This window comes from Pseudophryne corroboree, chromosome 4, assembly GCF_028390025.1.
Source record: "Pseudophryne corroboree isolate aPseCor3 chromosome 4, aPseCor3.hap2, whole genome shotgun sequence".
In the NCBI taxonomy this organism is placed as follows: Eukaryota; Metazoa; Chordata; class Amphibia; order Anura; family Myobatrachidae; genus Pseudophryne; species Pseudophryne corroboree.
In genome coordinates, this window is record NC_086447.1 from 539,804,160 (window position 1) to 539,829,334 (window position 25,175).

The 25,175-nt window shown below is 42.0% G+C and overlaps 1 protein-coding gene across 8 annotated transcripts in view; it reads right to left on the bottom strand.

The window, feature by feature from the left end:
• The window catches only part of LAMA2 (laminin subunit alpha 2), a 1,276,598-nt gene that overhangs the window by 21,861 nt on the left and 1,229,562 nt on the right, over positions 1 to 25,175 (bottom strand). For 7 of the 8 annotated variants that reach the window (XM_063917336.1, XM_063917337.1, XM_063917331.1 and 4 more), the window contains 7 exons: positions 21,956 to 22,132; positions 20,471 to 20,636; positions 15,741 to 15,800; positions 8,871 to 8,980; positions 8,551 to 8,740; positions 4,314 to 4,469; positions 967 to 1,120 (listed from right to left, as the gene is read on the bottom strand). In XM_063917336.1, coding sequence (XP_063773406.1) covers positions 967 to 1,120; positions 4,314 to 4,469; positions 8,551 to 8,740; positions 8,871 to 8,980; positions 15,741 to 15,800; positions 20,471 to 20,636; positions 21,956 to 22,132 — 1,013 coding nt within the window. The remainder of the gene's footprint in view (positions 1 to 966; positions 1,121 to 4,313; positions 4,470 to 8,550; positions 8,741 to 8,870; positions 8,981 to 15,740; positions 15,801 to 20,470; positions 20,637 to 21,955; positions 22,133 to 25,175) is intronic. The other variant, XM_063917332.1, reaches the window with a different exon arrangement.

Here is a 25,175-nt window from a genome sequence, read left to right on the forward strand (position 1 = left end):
TAACTGTAAAATGGAGAAAAAAATAGGGGCGCTTTAGGAGAGGAGAAAGCCTATGTGCAGCCGCTTCCGTCCGGGCCCCCTCCTCCATGCACTATATTTTGTCCTTTTAGCCCCCTTGTCTTAAGTACCCTGGGTCCCCTGGAGCCTTAATCCGACTCTGGTGAGGGGCCCATCAAATGGAGGTACAATGTTTAAAAGTGGAGGTGACATCAAGTAGGCATAGCACTAATGTGCAAATAAAAATTAAAGTGGAGTTGATGTCTATCTTTCCTCAATCTACTGCATGTCCACTGACAAATATCAGAAGATAAACACAGAAGCTCCTTGTGTCATAATGTTTTTTTAATACCTACCATATAAACAAACATATTAAATTACATTTAGTCAGAAACTAATTAGTCTACCCCACCATAGTGTTTTTAAAGTGTGGGACACGGAAAAAATCATATGTCATAAAAGCCCTGATTTGTATAAAACTCATAGCTCCAGTGCTGTTAGGCAGCAATGCTAATCACTTTGGCACCATATTGCCCAGCAGGGCAGCCATCTAGGGGGGGGGGGAGGGGGACTGTGGGGACTGGTGTCTTGGGCCCTTACAAAGAGGGGGGCCCCACCCCTGGCCCCAACCACCAATACCTGGAGAGCTGCAACAGGCTGTGAAACAACAAAAGGCTGATGCGCAGGGAGGACTTCTTAAAACAAGCCTTCTCTGTACATCAGCTCTCTGTGAATAGTTCCTGTAGGTCCGCAATGCTACACCAATATGTAACGTCACAATGTATGACATCACATAGGGGTGGAGCGGTGCGGCAGAATCTTTTTTGGGTAAGCAGGAGCCCTGTCTATTTTGTTAGTCCCGGGCCCCACAATTTCTGATGGTAGCTTTGTTGCCCAGTACCATAAAATCTATACATACTTTAAGACAAAAATATTCAGAATATATATAAATAATAAAAAAAAAATTACCTGTCTTTGCAAAGCCTGACCCATCAAAATAGGTTCCTTTCTGTGGATTAGCAAAGCATGTGCCTACGTTGAAGCTGGAAGTGGGTTTATTAAAATCTGTATTTCCCTCTACCATTCTAAAATTCCTGATGCAGCCATCAATACTATGTAGAACCTGGGGAATAGGACAAATATTTAGTACCTAAAAACATGAGCTAGAGTAACAAATGTATTAATTACAGCAGATTATTATAATGCTTTTATTGAAGCACCACACCAAAAATTGTACACATTCTTTATAAACTATAATATGTAAATTGTTTGTTGACATTTAAAGTATTTACTAAGGCAAGACAGCAAATGTTACTGGAAGTAATAACCTGCCTGTTAAGTTCATGGCAGAAAAACAACAAAACAAACTGTATATGAAAAAAGGATATCCTCGGTGCTATGAATGCTCGGATCATAAATTGCAATGTGTTTGCTTCATTACAGTATCTAGAAAATCATAAATAAGACTGTTTATGATATCTTACCATTGACACTTTAGCGAAAGTGAGGGATGCTTAGGCGTGAGCGCCAGTAACAAGAGATTGGCATAGAAGGATTTACTGTGTGGTTCAGTAGGGAGTAAGAAAGGGGTGATATTTAGGGATCTATTCATGAAGCAGCGAAAAGTGTGAAGAAATAAGTCAGTGGAGAAATTTGCCCATGGCAACCAATCAGCTGCTACATATAATTTTATACAATGCACTTTAAAAATGTTACCTCAACACTAATTGGTTGCCACGGATAACTTCTCCACTGGCACACTTCTCCACTCTTTTCACTGCTTCATGAATAGAGGGAGATGCTCATATAGGGGTCTATTTACTAAGCCTTGGATGGAGATAAGGTCGACGGAGATAAAGTACCAGCCAATAGGCTCCTAACTGCTATGTCACAGGCTCTGTTTGTCGAAGGCTTAGTAAATAGACCCCATAGAGCTTGTATAGGAAGTTCAGACACTTGCCACTTTGGATTTTTCAGGGAAACCTTGAGTATTCATTACATTAGCCTTTTAATAAATTGTCCCTTAGTGCTTGATGCTGAGTTGCACATAAAACAGTCACAAATCTAATAGCTTCCAGTGATCAGAAATCCATGAGAACACTCCACTGTGTTCTGAGATGGCTCCATCTATGTGACTGCACCACCATCAGCAGCCCACTTGTAAGAGCAGTCATCATGACTAATAACCAGTGGCAGCTCCTACCTTTTGTGGGTAGGGATGCCGCTACCCATGCCGAAGAGGGAGAGGTGAGAGCCGGACCTGGCCAGCTGGGTCTCGATACTTGGGCAATGGAGCCGATAGGCGCCGGGACCTGCGCATACTCACATTCGTCAGCTTGAGTGCCCATGTGCAAATCCCTGGCTTCTCATCAGTAGCAGCCCATAGAAGCTGGGTAGGGCTTGCGATGAGGTAGGGAGTGGCTTCCCTCCTATTTTAGCTAAACTGCAACTGGCTGCGATTGCATGCTGGGGGTGGCAAGGCCGCCCAGCATGCAAATGCCCGGCAGCGTATGTAACTGCAATTGCAACACTGATTTGTGGAAGCCCTCAGGTCACAGTGGCCACATGTGATGCGGCCATCCCAAACTCGCCCCTGTTTCTAACAACATGTCTGCCAATGTCAAGTCGACGACACCATAAAACAGCGTAGCAGCCCTAGTCCCTGCTGCAAACGCCTCTGCCTGTGAATCAGGCAGAGGCGTTCACGTCAATGCAATGCGATTGCATTCTCCCGGCCACACATGTGCAGAATGGGACCTGAATGTGTGCAGTGGAAGCTCCTAACTTCCATGTTACAGGCTGTGTTTGAAAAATGACAGTTAGGAGCTGATTGGTTGGTACTTTATAACCATGCTATTTATCACTCTCCAAGGCTTGATAAATCTGGGCCTTAGTTTTTCATTTCTGTAAACACTATTTTATTTTCCTTGGAAAAAGTTTCCTTTATATGTAGTATTTTTTTAGAGAATATGGCTTATATTCTATTATATGGGCGCTAGTCCTTTCAGTTTAGAAAAGACTTGTGGAAGTTATAATAACACTTTTTATTACAGGAGTCCACAGAGAAATATAACACATCAAGTTTCATTTAGTTAAATGAATTTGTTGATGTGTCTTGCTGTAAATAGGTGAAATGAGGTAGGTAGTGATAAGTGAAATCAAGACAGAAATAAATACTTTTTTTCTTCTTACAGCTATTCGCTAATGGTAGAATACTGTTAAATGCACCACCACCCACATTCCCCCTCAACCTACTTTTCTCCCACACATTCTTCATATACAGTATATAGTATAGTGAATTTAGTTATTGTTTTTACAACACATAACACATAACAACATTGCTTGCAATAACCAGATACATGAAATTATACTGTCCAAACTTATCTACTTTACATGTATTTAGAAATAGCAAGTTGTCCTAATATGAGAAAACTTTATGGGTATGGGTCGTTGGGTCGACTCAGCTTAGGTCGACAGTCATTAGGTCGACCACTAAAGGTCGACATGGGCATTAGGTCGACATGCACTAGTTCGACATGGGAATTTGGTCGACCACTGAAGGTCAACATGGGCATTAGGTCAACATGCACTAGGTCGACATGGGAATTTGGTCAACCACTGAAGGTCGACAGATGAAACGGTCGACATGAGTTTTTGGACTGTTTTTGGTGTCATTTTCTTCGTAAAGTGACAGGGAACCCCAATTAGTGCACCGTGTCCCCATGCAAGGCTCGCTTCGCTAGCCATGCTTCGGGCAAGGTGCCTTGCTCTGCTACCACTTCGCTCAGCACAGGTTACTGTTCCAATCGTAGTCCATGTGGATTGTCAAGTATGTAAAAATCCAAAAAATTAAACCAAATGTTAAAAACTCATGTCAACCTTTTGACCTGTCGACCTAATACATGTTAACCTAATGACCATGTCGACCTAATACACATCGACCTTCAGTGGTCGACCTAATGACTGTCGACCGTATAGCAAAACTTTGACATTACTACACACATATAGACAAACACAGAGCTGGAGAAACGTAAATTATTATACTGTATGATTTTATAGCTGCTGCTTAACATTTTATTTTGTTTTTTTCTTACAAAGTAATAGTCTGTAAAATAATTGACTTCTTGTTTGCTTGTTATCCTTTGGAACATGTAAAACAAATGCAAAAAAAAGTTTGTAGAACCAAATAAAAATAATGAACAAAAAAAGTATATTAAAATGTGTTGTTGTCAGAGTTTAAAAGGTAATAAAAATAGTCTGACCTCCAGCATGCACAATAAAACACAGAGGAAATATAAATCAGACAACAATCTTACCGGGCCAATCCTTTTGGTAGTATAATTAATAGGCAAGCCGCCAACGTACAGCATGCCCACCACATCCAGAATGTCTGCTTTCTTAGGACTGTTTGTGCTGTTTGCAATTCCGTCAACAAATAGATATCCTGTCTGCTTTGTTCTGAATATATTTATCTTGGAGAGAAACAAGCTCAATATTACAGACAGTGACCCTTTATATATACTGTAGTGATTAAAATAAAATAAGTCCCTTTATTATAGTGTAGAAGGAATTTCTTAGGCTGTATTAAAATTGTATTTTTGCAGAACTTTACGGGGTGATGCTTACATTTTATTATGTGAGGGGGAGAAATACCTTTGGGCAGTCATATTACTGACTGGCCAAGGTACAGATCACAATTTTAACTATTTGTTTAGCCTTTTTTCTGGCATTGTTCACATTTCCCCTGAGCCGCTTTTCTTCTAGAGGCTGCTTTATGTAATTTACGGGCATATTTATTACAATTATTTTTACTAAAATAACCTTTTTTACATTATTATAGTATCACCTGAATGTATATAAATTTTTAGGAACCAGATCAGATTTCCCTTACTTATAATGGAAAATACGATCTGGTCAAATTTACAACAAAAAAAAAAAAAAAAAAATTTTTGTTAAAAATAGCACAGTGAGCCCTGTGATAATTATACTATATTCAGATAGCGTAATCACAGATCTCACTGCAAATCCTGAACCGCTGTACTTCTTTCTCTGCCCGTTGGTAGAGAAAGCTGTGCCAGGTCCCGGCCACTGTGATTAGCTATGTGTGTCCGATGACCACAAACCAAAAAAATAAAGTAAAAAAATAAAATCATATTCACCTACCCAGGGATCTGGGATGGGTGATCGGTGCTCAGGTGAGGGCTGATGGTCATCGGTGCTTGTTGCTGCCCCTGTGACCCGCTGTGCAGTAAAAGATGCTGCAAAGCGACAGCTCATTTCTACAGCCCTATAAGTCACAGCAGCAGGGAGCCCTGATGACTGGCAGCCTTCCAGGAGTACCAATCACTGATCCCTGCCTCTGGTGAGTATGATCAGCGGTTGGGGGTCGCATTTGGGGTGTGCCTGGTGGTGGCGATAACAGTGATGTCGGTGGTGGTTCATGCGCAGTACGAAAAACTACTGGTCTACGCAATGGCATCACAGGGACAGGGTTTTCTTGCATGCTCTGTCCCTGCATACGATAATTGAGGCATCCATGCGATAGAATCAATTATCGCATTGTGAATTTGGTCTATTTTATCACATCCCATCTGAGTCCTCAGATGCAGATGGTGATAAATAGGCACCTTAGCTCAGAAAGCTGCATTATTGGTTTACAATGACAGCCATTTTTATAAAACCAGCAATCCATTACAGACTATGTGCCTGATTCATGTCCCGACGTACTTGGGGCACCTGTTGCAAAGTACTGTATCAATGTTTGGTGCTTTGTGCATGTGCAGGACTCATTTTGTGCATGTGCAGAATGGGTCCTGCATCATCGGAAGCAGAACGGCTGCAGAAGTCAGGTGATAGGCAGTCTGCAGCCACTGGGGGGCACGGAGGTGATGGCCTCCATTTCCCAAAATGGAATCACGTTGCCTCCGTTTTGAGGGAGTGCCAAGGCCAGGGTCCCCTTCGGATATTTCCTGGTCTCTTATTAGCAGATGCGGCAGCTGGCTTGTGTGACCCCATGGGTCACGCAGCGGGCCAATAGTGTTGCAGGTGATCTCATGCTGCATTCTCGCATGCAAAACTGGATCACAAGTGCATGCAGGAGGCATCACACATACCAGAAGCCTCCTGCTGCATTACCACATACTAGTATCACTGCGGCTTCCAAGTAAGGAGCAGCTCTGCACACTCCAACCACATCAGAATTAGGCCCTACAGTATATAAGGACTTTGGAACATAGAGTTAAGGCAAAGTTAAGTTTTGGCAAAGGGGTGGGAGGATCTTTAATTACCATGACATTTCCAACAAAGGCTACAATGGAAAGTTAGGCTAGGAAATAATAGTTTATTTTAACATCAAATTGTATACGTTAGCATGTAACTAACAGATCAAGGCATATGGATGGGATTCAGTCAATTTACCTACAATCAAAATCCAGACGGTCAAAATACCAACAACCATTGACCGATGGTCAAAATCCTGACATGGTCAAAATACTGTCATTTAAAATACAGACAAGGTAAAAAAACAACAACATTTAAAATGTCGACAGGTCAAAAAGACGACACAAGTTTTTCATGATTTTTTCATAGAAACCAACTTGTTCACACTTTACAATCCTAGTGGACCTGGAGGGGGAATATAATAGTGTGCCGACTGCAGCGAGGCACCATGCTCAAAGCGCTCGCCATGCAGGGGGGGGATGCGGTACACTTATATGGTGTCCATGTTGACCTATGTCGACATACTCACAAAAACAATGAAAAACATGTGTCGAATTTTTGACTTGTCAACATTTTAAATGTTGGTATTTTGACCGTGTCGACATTGTAACTGTTGGTATTTTGCCCTTGTCGGCATTTTGACCATCAGTCAATTGTTGTCGGAATTTTGACCGTCAGGATTTTGATTGTAGGTATTTCCTACTGATCCCTTCTGGATAATGCAGCTTACTGTATATAATAAAAATAAGTAAACCTATTTATTAATCCAGCTACACATTTCTCACGTGGAGTGATACAAGTGATAAAGTGTCACAAGCTATGATTCCAGAGAACTATACTGAAATGCTAGACATCTCGTTATCAAGTATCATAAAGAAAATGTGTGTCCAGAAAGATAGTTGAATGAAGACACATCTGTATTATTGGGTTCTACATTTTAGAATATGTACTTTTCTATTCCTCCATTATTGGAGAAATTATGCAGCACTGAGGGTAGACCACACATACCGACTGGTGTAGACCGCACATACCGACTGGTATCACTCTTAACAAAATTACTTTTGTTCAATTCAATTTTTTTAATTTTGTTTTATAGTAAGGTGACAAAACATATCTGCAACAGTGTGCAAGTAATATATACAGTATAGTAACAGTGTAACTTGACATTTCATAAGTACAGTACAATACAGTGTAGCTTCTCATATCTAGGACAAATATACAGCAATCAATTGGCAGACTAAGTGGAACCCGATCATAGAGTGAGGAAATGGTAACTCACTATCTTGTAGGGCAAGCAATGGTAAATGGTTGGGAGGGGAAGCAGTTCAGCAGTGGAGAACAGTATTCATGTGGTTAAAGGAGACTTTAAGAAAAAAGACAAGGAGAACAGGTGGCATGGATAGTACTTAGAAAGAACAAGAGGAAAGAGGAACTCGCCCAGGGGTGTATCTACAGTGGGTGCAAGAGGTGCCCTTGCTAAGGGGCCTGGACTGCCTCCAGAGCCTGCCTGCTCTTGTAAGCAGAATCCCTATATGGACTAGAGGCACTGTGGCATAATGTGAATTGAGGTCAATGTGGACTGGGAATGCTACAATGTGGCCTAATGTGAATTGTGACACTGAAATTTTACATAATCTGAACTGGAGTCACAAGTATAATTTGGACCAGGGGCTCTACAATGCGGCATATATTGAACCGTGGGACACTAATGTGGCAAAATATGAACTGGGTAGTGCAACATTATGAATTAAATGGACTGTGTGGCATAATGTGAACATATCACTTTGTGTGGCATAATGTGAACTAGGGCACTGTGTGGCATAATTCAAACTGAGAAAACTGCAAAGTAGCATAATGTGAACTGGGGGCACTACAATGTGACATTATGTTATCTGGGGGCACTGGCATAATATGAACTGGTGACATTGAGAGGCATAATGTGAAATGGGAGAGCTACAGTGTGGCATGATGATAACTGGGGACACTACATACTGTATGAACTAGGACATGATTATGGAGCATAAAATTAATCAAAGCACTACTGTACTATGGGACATAAAATGAATAACCATTGTGGAGAGAGGTACCTCTCTAGAAGCATAGGGGCGGGCCCTTCAAGGGCAGAGAAGCGGAGCTGTAGGGGAAGGTCTTGTAGGTTTAATTTAAAGGTGAATGCTATACACACTGTATTCAAGAGTGTACCGCACCAACAAATGTAGATAGACCAGCGGCTTAAAGTGAAAGAGCATTTGCATTGAAATATATAATGTGTTTGCAAAGATGAACATATACTTGACCAAGTTTTTTTTCTTAAATGTAGTAACATATGTGTACCTTATGCCACTCTCCATCATCAACTCTTTGAGGAACCATTGTGGTCGTATCTCCACTGCCAAGGTCATATCTAAAGTGAGCCATCCCATCTTTAATTTGGACAGTGGCAAAATCAGCATGGTTTATACGAGCCATGTAGAAAAGTAATCCTGTGTCTGCTTTAGTACGGAGTTCAAGCTCTATCGAAAGACTACAAATAGACAAAGTTAAAATAAATGCTTTGCAGAAGAAAAACAAACATTTATGAAATGTTTGTCCCTTAAAGATAAGTTACAAAAGCCCAATGGCTATTAGCGAAACCCACAGACAATGCAACTTACGTATTTTTTACTTTTGTGTCATCAAATTCAAGTGCCACGTGGCTGTTTCTGGAGAGTCCAAACTGCTTCCCTCCTTTCACAATATCTGGCCTTGTATCAGCAGCGCAACCCTTCAAATAACAGTAAACACAACCTCCTTAGATTTCTATACATGGTGCCATTATTTTTTTATTTAATGATGACTATTTGTTTTAAATCCATGATTATGGGGGAATTGCATTATTGCTTTCACATTGGGGTTGCTTTCTTCTGAGTGGGGGTTGCTGCACTGTTTTGTGGGCCTGAGTATCCTAAGGAATGCAGCCTAGTGCTGCATAAGCTATGACTGAGTAGTATAGGAACCGATTCAGAGATGGACACAGTTTGTACAGCAGCGGTGGATGCAGCTGCTGTAAGAAAATATGCAAAAGCAGCAGGAGGAGTCTTGAGACACCTTCTACATGCTTGTGTGATCTGCTGCTGTGTACGAAGGCGCAGCATAAGATCACTTGCATGAACATGTGCCATTTCAGTAAGCCTCAGGTCACTCAGGATGGCTCATCTGTTCACGCTGCTAGGGCCAGAGAAGCTTTGTTTAGGGACGATGCCTTCATTTTTTGAGAATGCAGGCCCAGTTCAACCCACCACCAAATGCCATCAGTCTTCCAATTAGGATGCAGCTTGGGTGCACTGCATGTAAAAATGCAGAACACGATCTACACATGCGCAGCCGCCCCATCATAGGAGAGATATAGATACCTTCGGTTTTATGTACATCTCTAAGTTAGGCCTATAATGAGTGTCATTATGGCACAGGGACCCCAAGCTGTAGTTTTCCTTGCTATAGCATTACCAGTCCAGCTTGTAATTGGGTAGCACTGTAGCTGGAGTTTTGAGAGTATCACACAATGTTGGACCCCATACTTTTTCTGCTACCAACTTAGGCTGTGAGCACTGGTGCTGGAAACACTTTTGGGTGTGTGGACCACACTATTTTTTTAGTATTAGAATTTCTGTTTCAAGATCTCGATAATAACTAGCTCATCAGCAGCATGATGATACTTTTAATAGCACATCATAATGCTTACATACAGAGGCGTATCTACCTATTGGCCAGGATGGCACTCGCCAGGGGCGCCAGCCGAGGAGGGGCGCCACCCGACGGTGCAACCCGCGGCCAGTGGGTAGATACACTTTGTAGAAGTAGCATATTTGTCCCCCTTCCCCTGGCAGGCAGCAGCAGCAGCCACAGTAATTGGCGCCGGGCTCCGGCGCCGCACACCACATTACCACAGGTCCCAGCTGCAGAGCCACGGGCAGCCCGGCTCCCGCACAGCTGCACGCCCTCCCTCAGCAGGGACCGTTGCCGCGATGCCCCTGGCTGGTGAACGTTTAATAAAGAGTCCGCTGTAACCCCTCCATTCCCAGAGTGCAGGACTGCTGTCCCCCCCAGCCGGGGAGCGGAGCAGACAGGCAGGACCCTCCTCCCTCCCCAGTCCCAGCAGCAGCAGCGGCACAGAGCGGGTTAATGCAGGAGGCTCGCTCCCGGCGCTGATTGGCCGCTAAAGGGACACTATTTGCATAGCCACGCCCGCCCGGCACACTGAGCGCACCTGAAGTGTGTGCGGCACCTGGCTGGGAGAGGAGCCGCGGGAGCCGGCTACAGGATGGCGAGCAGCGGTTAGCGTCTCCGGATGGGGAGCGGGTCAGCTCCGGCGCCGCACACCACATTACAATAAAGAAAACTCTGCATAAACTACAGCTCCCAGCAGCCCTTGCTGCCGGAGCTCACATCCAAGGGCTGCTGGGAGCTGTAGTTTATGCAGAGTTTTCTTTATTGTAATGCGGTGACGAACACAGTGGCTTCCTCCTCTCTCCTCTTCCAGCGTGTGACAATGGCAGGACAGCAACCTGGTAGTTGAAACCAGCAATTCCCCTCAGCTGCCTCCGTTCTGCCCGGCTTACCGATGCGACTCTGCTGTAGGACCAGGCTTCTGCTGGGGTTGGTAAGAAGATCTGCCTCCGGATTTCTCTCTCTCTAACACCTCTCTCTCTCTCTCTCTCTCTCTCTCTGACACCCTCTATCTTTCACTACTCTCATACTTCCTGATACCCTCTCTCTCCTTTCTCCCCCCCCATCTCTCTCTCTCTCTCCTTTCTCCCTCCCCCATTTCTCTCTCTCCCCCTACTGCCAAATATCTGTCACAGCCCAGCAACGCGTCTTCCTCTACTGGCACCACCACTGGTATTGATAGGGAAGAAGGGCATGTCTCCCCACAGTTCAGCAGACACAGGCCATTTACATGCATGTGCATTGGAGGCACTGTGTGGCATATAATGTGCAGTGGGGGCACTGTGTGGCATATAATGTGCAGTGGAGGCACCGTGTGGCATATAATGTGCAGTGGGGGCACCGTGTGGCATATAATGTGCAGTGGGGACACTGTGTGGCATATAACGTGCAGTGGGGACACCGTCTGGCATATAACGTGCAGTGAGGGGCACGGTGCTGCATATAACTCGAATTGGGGGCATTGTGTGGCATACAATGTACATTTTTTCAGGGGCCTAACATTTGAGTTTCAGCTGGTGACAGTAGTAATAAAAAAAAAGCATCTTTAACGCTTATTTACACTATGAGAGCCCCAACAACTCTAACTCTCCCTCAGCGTCCCTGCCCTCACCCTTCCTCTAACTCCCCCTCAGCGTCACTGCCCTCACCCTCCCTCTAACTCCCCCTCAGCATCACTGCCCTCACCCTCAGTGTCCCTGCCCTCACCCTCTCCTGTAACTCCCCCTCAGTGTCACTGCCGTCACCCTGCCTCTAACTCCCCCTCAGTGTCACTGCCCTCACCCTCCCTCTAACTCCCCCTAAGCGTCACTGCCCTCAGCGTCCCTGCCCTCACCCTCTCCTGTAACTCCCCCTCTGTGTCCCGGGGAGTGTGTGTGTGTGGGGGTGGGGGTGGGGGGGGGCGCCAGTCCCTTATTTTGCCATGGGCGCTCAGGCTCCTAGATACACCCCTGCTTACATATACTGTACACAAGCAATTATGCATATATGCACATTTAAGATCTGTGTGACCCAGACTGTAAGTATAAATGAGAGTTTTTTGGAGCAAGTAATTAGTGCTTGCACTTCTAGACACAACTGCTTCGAAGTCTCTATCAGCTCCTAGGTGACTCCAGCTACTAACATAATTGTTAGAAGTATGTATTAAAAAAAAAGTAAGCAGAGCCAATCAAATGGTTATAGCGAATGATAAAATGGAATGTAAAATAAATATAGTAAAACACTGCAAAGTTCTTTCCCATGACCACATAATTTCGCTGTGGATAGCAATTTCTCAACTGAACGAAAGCATAACAGTGACCTCTAAAGGGAAGAATATTGTAAAGACAAATAGATACCATATTAGTTTGCTATTTCGCCCAGGAGAAGATGGCTGGCAAAAAACTGTTTTAGATCTATTTTTTGTTAAGCTACAATATATGTCACAAAAAGGTTCACTACATTATCATATATTACGGTCAAAGGCTTAAATATAATTGCCTGCGATTTACGTGCGCTGAAGTCAGTTGGTGACAAAAAAACTGCTAGATTTAAAGTCGTAATTACTGTAGGTTGGTTTTGACTTAATCAGTTTGTCATTTTAAAGCTAATAGCTATATCGCAGAAAATACGTTGGTGCCATTAATTGCAGGCCTCTACATTTGGGCCAAAGTCTGTTTGTAGTTTTGTAAATGGTCAACAAATTTTCTCTGCCATATAATTTTTACTGTAAAAATGTAAAAATGTCATTATGCAAAGTTCTAGTGACCAAAACTAGCAAATATGTACATTTATTAGCTTCCAAGTACAGGGAAAGGGAGGGGAAACAAAAAAAGTGTCTTGGCAAATATGTTCTACAGTACTTGCTATGAACAATAAAAGAGAATGTATAAGACACTAGTGTGCTATAAATCAAACAACTTGAGTCTGGATTTAAACATGAAGAATATTAAATTTACTCAAAATATATAAAATACACATTACTACATTAAATACAAAAACATGTATATAATAAAACAAAATCAACTGGATACACAAAATTGTGTGTGAATAAAAAAATCCTAGCGACATCAGATTCGGATATACAGATGTAGTCATGCTCATCGTGGCTACATCTGTGGTAAATGGACACTCTCAGGGTGGCTAAGCACGCCTGGTCACGCTGGGCTACGTATTTAGATGCTCCCATTCATGCAAATGGGACCTGACCGCGTTTAATATGCGTGCACCCCAAATATGCATGTTCGTGCCTAACAAGGCGCGACTGCGCTGAGATATAGCCACGATGAGCGTGGCTACATCGGGTGGTATTCAGTATGCCGGCAGTTGGGATCCTGGCACTCAGTATACCGGCGCCGGAGTCCTGACACCCGGCATACTGACAACTATTGTCCCTCTTGGGGGTCCACGACCCCCCTGGAGGGAGAATAAATAGCGTGGCGTGCGTAGTGCACCACCGTGCCTGCAGTGCGCTGAGTGCAGCGAGCCGGCAAAGGGGCTCATTTGCGCTTGCCCAGCTGTCGGTATGCCGGTGGTCGGGATCCCAGCACCTGTATGCTGGTCGCCGGGATCCCGGCCGTCGGCATACCATACTACACCCACATCGGGTGGTATTTAGTACAAATGTAGCGGCAGTTCTTGAGCAGCAGCCTGAAAAACATATAAAGTGTCCAGAGGAACCAGTAAATTGCCTCTGAAAATATGATATACTGTATTAGCCAAATCCAGAGAAATGATGTAATAAGAGCTGATGCACAAAGATAAATATTTTTAATGTTTAAAACTGGGCTCTGGTTGTTTGATTTATAGCAACACTAGCCTCTTATACATTATATTGTTCTTTCTTTTAAGAAACTAGACACTTTTTTTTTGAGGCCGCTGTGTTGTCTGTATAAGAAGGTTCCATACTGTCATATATATCCACATATATTCTATGAAATAAGGCAATAGCTTGGCTTTAGTTGAAAGTAGGAACAGGAAAATCATTGTAAACTACAACTAAAACCTACACAGGCCGATATTTAATTAGCCGCGGCAATTTACAGCAGCTGAGTCCCCCGGGGATAATAAGTTGTCCCCGATGAGGCAGGCGGAGGTTTTTTTCACGAAAACACATAGGTCCAGGAATTTATCCCAGATTCTATGTGTTTTTTTCATAAAAAACGGGGTATGTTTCACGTGAAACAAAGGGGTACAACTGAATAGCCAGAAGCAAAACACTGGGCAGAAAATGTCATAATGCCTCAGTTTTTTTTTGTGTGAGAAATTATTGGGGAGAATTGAATTCCCCCCTGTGTCTAATTCTGACACGGTCATGTAGAGACAATGGCAATGGATTGAAATAGATTTTTATTATAGATACATTTTACAACAAATTATACCTTTTGTACTTACCACTCTGGATGCATTTTAGTTTGCCTGTAGAAATGTGATGTACTGAATTGTGTACAATGAAAAAATTTACTATTCTAGGTGATGTGGCAAACATGTGACAATCTGCTAGTAAATGGTCATATAGGCTGAGTCTCCCATATCTGAAAAGACGATATCCGAAATCCAACATTTTTCAACGCTCCTAAGACAGTGACACCATTGATTTCTGATGGCTCAATGTACATAAAGTTTGTTTCGTGCACAAAATTATAAAAAAAAATATTGTATAAAATGTACTTCAGGCTGTATATATGAGGTGTATATGAAACTTTAATGCATGCTGTATATAGACTTGGGTCCCAATCTACGAGATATCTCATTATGGTATGCAAATATTCCAAAATACTGAAAAATCCAAAATCCCAAGCATTTCGGATATGGGAGTCAACCTGTATAAAACATCTATTTTTCTCCTGGAAATAGGGTTGCTTTAAGTGTTGCAATAGTGACAGCAGGAACCCGCCCACATTTACGTTCCTCTCCATGTAGCGAATGGAATAGGCTCTGCAGTTTTCAGCCTGACTGCAGCTTACTATTGATGCTAGTCATGAGGTGGGATCATGCACGTGAGGTACAAACAGTAGCGGATCTTGCCACGGGCAAGCAGGACTTTTGCCCGGGGCGCCGCCTCCCGGAGGGTGCTGGCGCCATCCGGAGGGCGCCGCACCGTGGCAAGATCCGCCACTGCTGCCCGCTGTGTCCCCCGCCCGCCTCCGCTGCCCACTGCCGTCCCCGTCCGCCTCCTGTGAAGGGTACTAGACGCTATGCGTCTAGTTTCCCTTCGTGGAGAGTAACTTTGCTGAGCGGTGCGCGATGACGTCATCGTGCACCGCACAGCAAAGGTCCTCTCCACGAAGGGAACTAGACGCATAGCGTCTAGTTTCCCTTCGTGGAGAGGACCTTTTGCTGTGCGGTGCGCGATGACGTCATCGCGCACCGCTCAGCATTCAAGCGGCGCTAGCAATGTACAGGGGGCGTAACTGACCACGCCCCCTGTATTAGGCCACACCCCTTTTCCTGCTCGGGGCGCAGAGCGCCCTTGAACCGGCCCTGGGTACAAAGTTCTGAAATGAGCAGAGGGTGGCTTGGAAGTAGTATAAATAATCATCAGAGAACTATTTTTGCTATGAGATATCTTCTTACACGTCCATATTTGTAATCATACTGTTCAAACTATTGGAAAAAACATTTGCAGACTGACACACTAGGATACAAATTCATTTCTATTGCTACAGAAAACCCTGCAAGAGAATAATTGTAAATTGTGGTAGTCCATATGCTGCATTCTGTTCACAGTATATGGGATTAAAAGGCTGAAGGAAACAGGAATGATTAGTTTTCTATCACTGAAAAGATAACACAGAGAAATGATAAAGAACCACGTTAAACAGGTGTGAGGTAATGGATACCGTTGTGGAATCAAGCTCGTCTGTGATATTGGCGCTCTTCACTTCAATGTTGTCAGGCTCCTATGGTGCAGCAAATAAGAGGCAAAGCAGATGTTAGAGACGCCATACTTGTGAGCCAGGTTCATGACAAGTTTAGCCATTATAAAAATAAAACATAGTAGCGTTCTTTGTCAATACTGTACGTTCACATTGTATACTCAATAATATGTAACATGGAGATGCACTAACAGTAATATCATGGTGTTATGACTGTGATATTTTGTGAAAAAAAATGTGATAAAAAATTGTACATTATACTTATATTTTAAATCATCTAATTGTACAGTACGCACACAATCTGTTTTATCTGCTATCTACAGCAATATTGTGTGCAATGATCATTGGGTATGTTTATGATAGGCAATATCTAGAATGTCTTCAGCTTTAGGGACCTATTTATCCTCAGGAGTAATCTGCTGTTTCTACATGATTTTCAAGTGTAACACATGTGCAGTATCAGAGTTATCGCCTGCCTTAAGTTCCCAAAGAACAATGCACTTGCACTAGCTTGTTAGAGCCTAGTCCGGATAGTTAACATCATCGGCGGGATGTAATGCGGAATGCCAGACAAATTCAGACTTTTTTTTAAAGGGGTAATAACTTACAAGGCAAAACCATGCCTTGTAAGTGATTGCCCCTTTAAAAAAACATCTGAGTTCGGGCGGCATCCCACCGATTCTCAAGAATGTGCTATTCTTTGTAGTTTATACAATAACTACAGGGGGGGTACTGACGGGAGAGATGTGTGCTGAGCGATCTTACCACAGACCGCTCAGCTAGGGAGGCCAATCCCGGGATCGGCGGGATCCCGGGATTTGAGGCCAAAAATGCCGGGATTTGAATCCCGGGATTGGAGGCTCCAATCCCGGGATTCACGGGATTAAGCTGCGCATGCGCATTACTGTCTTGCTGTGCGCAGCCTGACGTCAGCAAGGTCACGCTGCGCGGCCCCAGCCGTGCCCGCTGCGCCTGACCGTCAGTGAGTCCACCCGCCTTCAAAACAAAGCTGGTGAACAGTGAATGGTGTGTGGTAAACGGCTCTGCTGCAGTGCTGTCACTGTGCCGCTGCTGCTGCCTGCCTCTCAACCTTGGGGACCCCTTTATTTACCGTAGTGAGTATGTTCTTTTTTTTTTCTGAATTTGAAATGGGACTGTAGATTATAGTACAGTTCAATCCCGGGATCCCGGGAATCCCGGGATTGAGCATTTTTCAATCCCGAATCCCGGGATTGAAAAAACAGTCCGGGATTGGCCTCCCTACGCTCAGCATACATCTCTCCCCCTGCTCAGCACAGCGCAATGTGCTGAGCGAGGGGACGGACGGATGGGGGGCCGCTCACTTCACACAGCGGTGAAGTGAGCGACCCGCTTGATTGAGCCTGCATGCATGCTCAATCTAGCACCGGTGATAGCGATGCGAGGGGCGCGCATCGCTATCGCTGGGGGGCATACACACGGCAGATCCGAGCTTAAAATCTAAGCAATCTAGTCAGCTACCTGTTCTCCAGAAGGAGAGCTGTGGATCCCTTCCCTGCAGCCTATACTTCCACATGCCTATCCCAATGACCTCACTGGCCCAGTAGATAACTTGATCCAACACGGGCAGGTAGATAATAGAGTAAGCTACAGCAACATTTTAATATTGATTTTTCACTGGAAGATGCTCTTATTGAGCCACTGTTCTGGACACGATTTGTGGCAGTAAGAAATGTTCGTTTATGGTGGAACTGGCACCAATGATAAATAGACCCCTATAGCTATAGACAATCTACTGTTAAAAAATCCCATTTTCCTGTATAGTGTATTCTGTATTTTTTTTTTTTAAATAAAAACCAGTTACAAGAGTAAAGAGAAAGAACACTTTTAAATGCATGTGCTTCCAAAGCAAATCTACAATTTGTATTACTTGTTCAAATTTATATAATTCTGTTGTTGCAATGATTTCTGGGCAGTCTCATGCAAACAATGCACACTCTTAGAAAATATAAATTGTTTCATGGCAAAACTGGTAATCAATAAAAAGTGACTGGCAGCAAAAAAGAAAAATACATTTGTAAGTGATGCTCTAAATAAATCAAAATACATAATCAAGTTCTACTATGTTCATGTAGTAAAAAAAAATTGCAAAGCCTTTGTAAGATTTGTATTCAGATTTTTTAAACAAATATATCCTTAACGATTTATTTTTCTGTTATTAGTATTAACAAAAGGAAGACAACAAACAAAGCCACTTTTTAGGGATTACATTTATGAGCTAAACTAGTCTTGTACTTTTCTGTGTTTGAGTATGTTCTACACACAAACATACAGCAATACAAATATTACACTGAGGGGCAGATTTATTAAGCTCGGTGGAGTGATAAATTGGAAGGTGATAAAGGACCAGCCAGTCAGCTCCTGTCATTTTTCAAACCCAGCCTGTGACATGGTAGCTAGGATCTGATTGGCTGGTCCTTTATCACCTTCCACTTTATCACTTCACTGAGCTTAATAAATCTTCCCCTGAGAGACATGGGTTCTCAGGACAGGCTGCAGTTAACATGCCGGTTGTCCGGATCCCGGCATGCAGGATACCAATGCCAGAATCCCGGCAGCAGATAATACCGACAGCCGGAAAACCACCAAAACATGGCTATTCCCACTCGTGGGTGTCTACGACACCCATAGAGTGGGAATAGATCCTGTGGCAAGTGCAGCGAGCCACCAACCCCGCAAGGGGACTCTTCACTCGCCCTGCTGCCGGCATACTGACGATTGGGATGCCGTTGTTGGTATACTGACCACCGGCATCTCGATCATCTGTAAATCCTACTGATCCCCTCAGGACAATAGATTTGTATGTTTTTTGTCTAGATTTACTAGATTAAAAAATCTGAAAATGGTCACTGATAAAAGTGACCTAGTAATACTCCCCCTCTCCCTCTCTGATTGGTGTATGTGTTGTTATATTTTCACTCGTAGAGCATACTATAAAATTATACAGAACAGCTGATTGGGCAACTTCTCCACTCTCACTTTTTCAATCTTTTAACTGCTTAGTACATCTCCCCCAAAAATGTATAAGGGAACAATGTAATTCTTAATGTACAGCATTGTGCATTTATATTGAAATACAACTGCTCTGCAATTTCTGTTATCCTTATATAATTTACAGTGAGTTGTACTTTATCCCATACGAAATACAGTAATATCAATAAGCTGATTTAGGATTTGACTAAAGTAAAATCAATGATAGTGGAGAGACACTGCATGCGATATATTGGGTTCATATTAGGATTTAATTAGGTAATAAAGATGCAAATGCCCAGATTATACATTTTCTTCCAATTACTATCTACTTGAATGACTTTATTCAAATTAAGGCAGCATCCAATGGGCAACCAATAATAAGGAAATTCAACTTCATGCATTTTTTGTCTATCCTCTCGTCAAGACTTAAACTAGGTGTGCACTGTCTGATTTTTTTTTTTTTATTTTTTTTTTGGGGCTGTCACGACAATCAGGGTGATTTTTCAGCAATTTGAAAGCAGCAATAAACCACAAACATCTTCATCAGGCAGTAATGCATGAGTGCCTATCACACCATTCATTAGTACACTAATACTAATTCATGCAGTATGCAAGCTCACAATTAATAAACAAATGTGCAAAAATGTAGCAAAAATACTACAAGCAAAATAGCGACATCATCAAGTTTATTACGCTGACTACTGGACTGCAATTTACTGCTAAACTATGAAAATGACATTACTGTAAACATTTTTGCTGCTTTTTTTGTAGTTTTTTTTCCCTCTTACAGTGAAACAATTAAGGGCCTACTTCAGAGTTGATTGCAGTAGCAATTTGTTAGAAGTTGGGCAAAACCATGTGCACTGCAGGGGGGGCAGACATAACATGTGCAGAGAGAGTTAGATTTGGGTGGGGTGTGTTCAAACTGAAATCTAAATTGCAGTGTAAAAATAAAGCAGCCATTATTTACCCTGCACAGAAACAAAATAACCCACCCAAATCTAACTCTCTCTGCAAATGTTATATCTGCCTCCCCTGCAGTGCACATGGTTTTGCACAACTGCTAACAAATTTGCTGCTGCGATCAACTCTGAATTACCCCCTAAATGCACTCTATGCGCCACTAATACCAGTAAAATACAATTGATGGGCTGCAGCAAAACATGATGGGCCAAATGTAAAAGAGTGAGAGATTCAGAAAGTGTGAAATTAGAGAGATTTGGTAAGGTTTTTAGTTTTTTTTTTTAAAGTGGCAATCATTTACACTGCAAAACCAGGTTGATCTTGCTGTCTAAATGATTGCCACTTTAAAAAAACTGCAAAACTTTACCAAATTGCTCACTTTTTGAAACTCTCACTCTGTTACATTTGGCCCAATGTCTCTAAAGTTCCCCTTTAAATAACTCTTTGTAAATTCAGCTTTTGAGCTTTTAGCAAGTTTCTAATTAGTTGAAAATGATAATGGACATAATGGCCCAATGGTTCTGCAACTGAAAGGCCAAATAGGGCTTTACTGTACATGTACTAGCCCCTAACAATGCTCAGCGTATAGAGGCGGAGGATCTCTGTAACATCACATGGACAGCTCCATAATGAACAGACAGTGAGATAATGGCAGTCAAAACACATATTAACTTATTAATCGTGGTCTCAGGTCAATTAAAAGTGAAAAAAATACTTACAGTAGGTGGAACAGGAGGTGAACCAGTTGCCCCAGACTCAGGAAGAACTAATGCCTGTGTGGCATTTTTGTCTGTATGTCCTTCTACTTCCCGGTCTGGCAGCAGAGTTTGGCACTGTCCAATCTCTGCATTTTCAAAAGACACTGGCTGAGCAAAGTCAATTGGTCTAAGGTAAAAAGAAAATTCATTTAATTACGTTATTTAAATATGCAAATACATACCAAGGGTACCGAGGTCTGAACTGCTTGTACAGTGTTAGTTAGAAAGCTCTTCAAAATTAAGTTAGAATACTATGGGGGGAGATTCAAATGTTTGAAAAGTCAGTTGGGTGTCTGTTTTTTTCTGTCTATTAGATAGGAAAAAACAGACACCCATCTGACTTTTCAAACATTTGAATCTCCCCCTATGGATTCAAAGTCATGTTCCATAATGTCCTCCATACAACAAGGCGAGATGTGAAGCCACTTTAAGGTGACATGTTTCATCCATTAACACAATTTTAACTTCTAGTGCTTGCAGTCTCAGAGCTATATAATATGATATAAGGACTGCATGAGATCTGTGGTAGGAATCTGATACCTACTGTAAAAAATACAATTAATTCAACAGTAGGTGCTGTCAATGTACAATACTTTTTCCCAAAAACCTTCAATTGCAGCTTGCTTCTTCTGAACTCTCATCCAGATAGACCATTTTCCTCATATTTGGATACAATTTCCAGGATTTACATACCTTGTAATGTGTAAAATATCATCAATTTGTGGATTCCATTTTGTGATTGGTGACAGATCGATCAGCCTAGTGCTGTGTGGAGGCAGAGATTGGCTGTGCCTTCTAGTTTATAGTGGGTGGTTGATTTGGAATCTCCCTTTTTGCTTCCTTAATTTGTTCTATATTTTCATTGTTTGATTGCATGTGTATATTGTGTAATGTGTGAAAACAAGCTATTTCAGCTTATGATTGGTGTTCCTGATAACACTTCCTTCTACCGTCATTTAAATATGGTTATCAAAAAGGCTTCATTGACACTGAAACGGACAGAGCTCAGGAAAACATTTATGTTTCCCCAGGTCCCTAGCTTGGATAGGTGTTATTGCACCTTTAAAATACTTTTAGAATGATAATTGGCATATGGGGTGGGGTGTACGTATCAATGACAAATGTTTCTATTTAATTTATCTATATGAAGATTATTTAAACAAATTAACATTTTTCAATTTCTTTTCAATATTTACATTCCATTAAAATGTTTATGATACTCTACTGTGTTTATTCGGATTCAGTGTGTGATTTATCGGCAGCTGGGATGCCGGTTGTCAATATACCGACAGCAGCATCCTAGCCGCCAGTAAGTCGGCAGTGGGGCAAGCACAAACAGTCCCCTAGCGGCCTTGCTGCACTCGACCGCCGAGATCCCAACAGCCGGCAAATTAAACGTATCCCGTTAATTCACATTCTGTAAAATATATTTCATGTTTATCTTACACTGAATTTATGAGAAGATTCCATATACATCCTTCAAAGGCTGGTATGCTCTTGAACAGAGTAAACTGTGCATCAGAAGGAATGCCACCTGCATAGAGCTTCTTCACACTTATGGGATGACCGGCAGGTATTTTCAGTATCTGACTTCTGTCCTCATCCACTTGCACTGTAAATATGCTAAAAGAAGACGGAATAGAGACGAATGTATTGGTTTTAGTGATTGAACCACAATGACATATTAAGACAGTTCTTTATACATTTTTTGCATAATACAAAAATGTGTGCTCTGAAAATAGCTCTATTGGAGGATTATATAAACCTGATAGATTCCTTCTTATGATTGTAATTTTATGTTAATACAATTAGCACAGCAGCCTGTTCCACAGCGTATTTCAGCACAGCAATGTAAAGAGAGAAAATGTTCAGCTAATTATCGCATATATGCTTTAAAACCGTTTTAATGCTGATTCCATCTGTTTCGCATATACAGCACTGTAGATGAAAATGGCTTGGGTGTAGTACAGACTTTGCGTAGTATTGCTAAGTAATATGATTAGATTCTGTTTTAAAACAGCATGGAGGACACATCTGCTCAGATTATTAATTCCGGGAGATAGCCATTTCCATTGTAGTTAAGTGACAAATCAACACAATGCTGAATATTCACACTGTTGGAAACAAAAAATAGGTGTACACTGGACATAAAATGTAACCAAATTACAGGTAAATTTAGAGCACAAGACAAATACCATTGTTCATGTGAGAGAAGCAATGTAATTGCACTGTTCCCTGTTCTACTAACATCATAGTTTAGTTAAACAGAGACAGCATGTTATTTTCTTCCTAAACTCCAGCAGAATGCCAGCAGTAATTAGAATGACAGTGTTCTCTGACTGAAGTCACGTACATTAGTCATGCTGTGTATACATGCATGACAAAGTAGTTATATTGGCAAGTTATGTAGGGAACAGGAGTATGATCATTATATTTTACAATGTTGTTTATTCCAATATATTCCTGCAGTTAATCCACCTATGATACACGTACCATCATGGGTACCCCATAAACTGGAGTTCCACAAAGTACTTCATAAATCAAAATAACATTTAATACATTAGGAATAAAAAAAACATTTCCCAAACAAATTTGAAGGGCAATTTTCATATATTTAAGAAAAAAAGAGCGCACATGCTTGAAGACTTAACTGGTTAATGTTTTTCCACAAATGTCTCCAAAGTTGTCGATACATTTTATTAATTTGTATTATTTATTTTTATTATGTAGATAAGAGATATTTAAACCTGATTCAGTATAACTGTATTAACAAATATGCAGACTTCAAAAACAAAACCCCAGTGCGCTAATACATTAATAACTGTACAATCAACGTTAAATGAAGTTACACATGAATTTGCCAACATGGGCCGAATGTAGGGTCTGTGTCCCAAAGGCTTTTGTTAAGGCACACCCAGTGCGGAGTACCCTAAAATGAAACCCTCTCACCACAAAAGATGACAACAATTAATAGTCAAGCAATTAAATTTTTAAATTTTTTTTTAAACATTGTATAACCAAATCGATTCTCATATATGTCAATGTACAGCAGATGACATAAATCTCCCCTCACCTAAACAAAGATGTGAGCTCTAGGTGGAGATTATCAATACAGCGACAAAATTAATTAGATTGGAGAACCCTAAGCATTTCATAACTATGACTTCATCAGGGGTGTGATGCAAGTTATTTAAAAATGTGCAAGGAAAGCCATCCCTCTATTTCATAAAATAAATTAATGTAAAAACCTGTTAGATACGAATCTCAAACATAATTCGAATATGGCATCAACAAATGCCCGGTACAGATGATTTAATTTCTTACTGGTGACCAATGGATCAATACAATGGAAGGATACAATCACAGTGTTACAAGCTCCTAGTGTGAACATGTGCTCAGGTCACCAGTCAAACTCAAACTCAAAATATGCAGACTTGTTAATAAATCATACTGAATAAGGGTAAATAGCCCTTATTTACATAATTTGATAATTTAAATAAATCAACAATATTAGGAACCTTTGTTTCATCCTTTAGGTATCTCAACCCTATCTGATCCTTAGTTCTTTGATATACATATGCCTATCCCAAGCATGTTTAAATTGCTCTACTGTCATAGACTCTACCACCTCCGATGGGAGGTTAATCCACTTTTCCACCACTCTTTCTGTGAAGTAATTTTTCCTTAAATTTCCCCTGAACCTACCTCCCTCCAGTTTCAGTGCCTGTCCTCATGTTCTAATACTTCTCTCCCTTTGAAGAATGTTTCACTCCTGTATCTTCTCAAAACCTATGGTATATTTGAAAGTTTCTATAATGTCCCCGCTTTCCCTTCTCTGCTCCAAACTATACACGTTAGTCATGTTTAGTCTTTCTGGGTAAGTTTTGTTATTTAGTGTAGGCAATGCACCATTTTAGTTGACCTTCTTTGCATGCTCTGTAATGTATTTATATCCTTCTGGAGGGGATGTAGTTGGGATCCTGGCAGTCAGAATACCGGTGCCGGAATCCCCACAGCTGTCAGAATAGTGACGCTGGATTCCCGACAGCAATGGATAGTTAGGGGGAGGGTTAGGATTAGGGTTACTTACCTCCAGCGCCTCTCCCCTGTCAGGATTTCAAACAGTCGGGATGCCGGTGTCAGTATTCCGACCACCGACATCCTGATTACCAGTATCCCAGTGCTATTTCTACTGGCAGGCACTGGCGGTAATAGCAGGGAGCCATGCTGGAGCCCCCCTGGCAATGAGCATTACACACCCCTGGCAACGAGCATGACACCCAGAGTATGAAACCCCTGGCAATGAGCATTACCCCCTGGCAATGAGCATGACACCCAGAGCATGAAACCCATGGCAACGAGCATGGAACCAAGAGCATGAAACCCCTGGCACTGAGCAGTATAATTAAAAGTAATTAGAAGCACCTTACTGTGGGGCATAATGTATCACGGGCATTGCGGTGTGTGGCATAATATGGTGCAGGGGGCATAATATGGTGCAAGGGGCATTACTGTGTGGGGCTCAATATGGTGGAATTTTTTTCTTTTCTGTGGTGGCCGAGGTCTGTTGGTGCAGGGTCAAAACTGTGGTGTAAGGTAGTTTTTTTCATGCGAGGCTATGCCCATTTTAGCAAGGCCACGCCCCATTGCCTGGGGCGCACGCAAA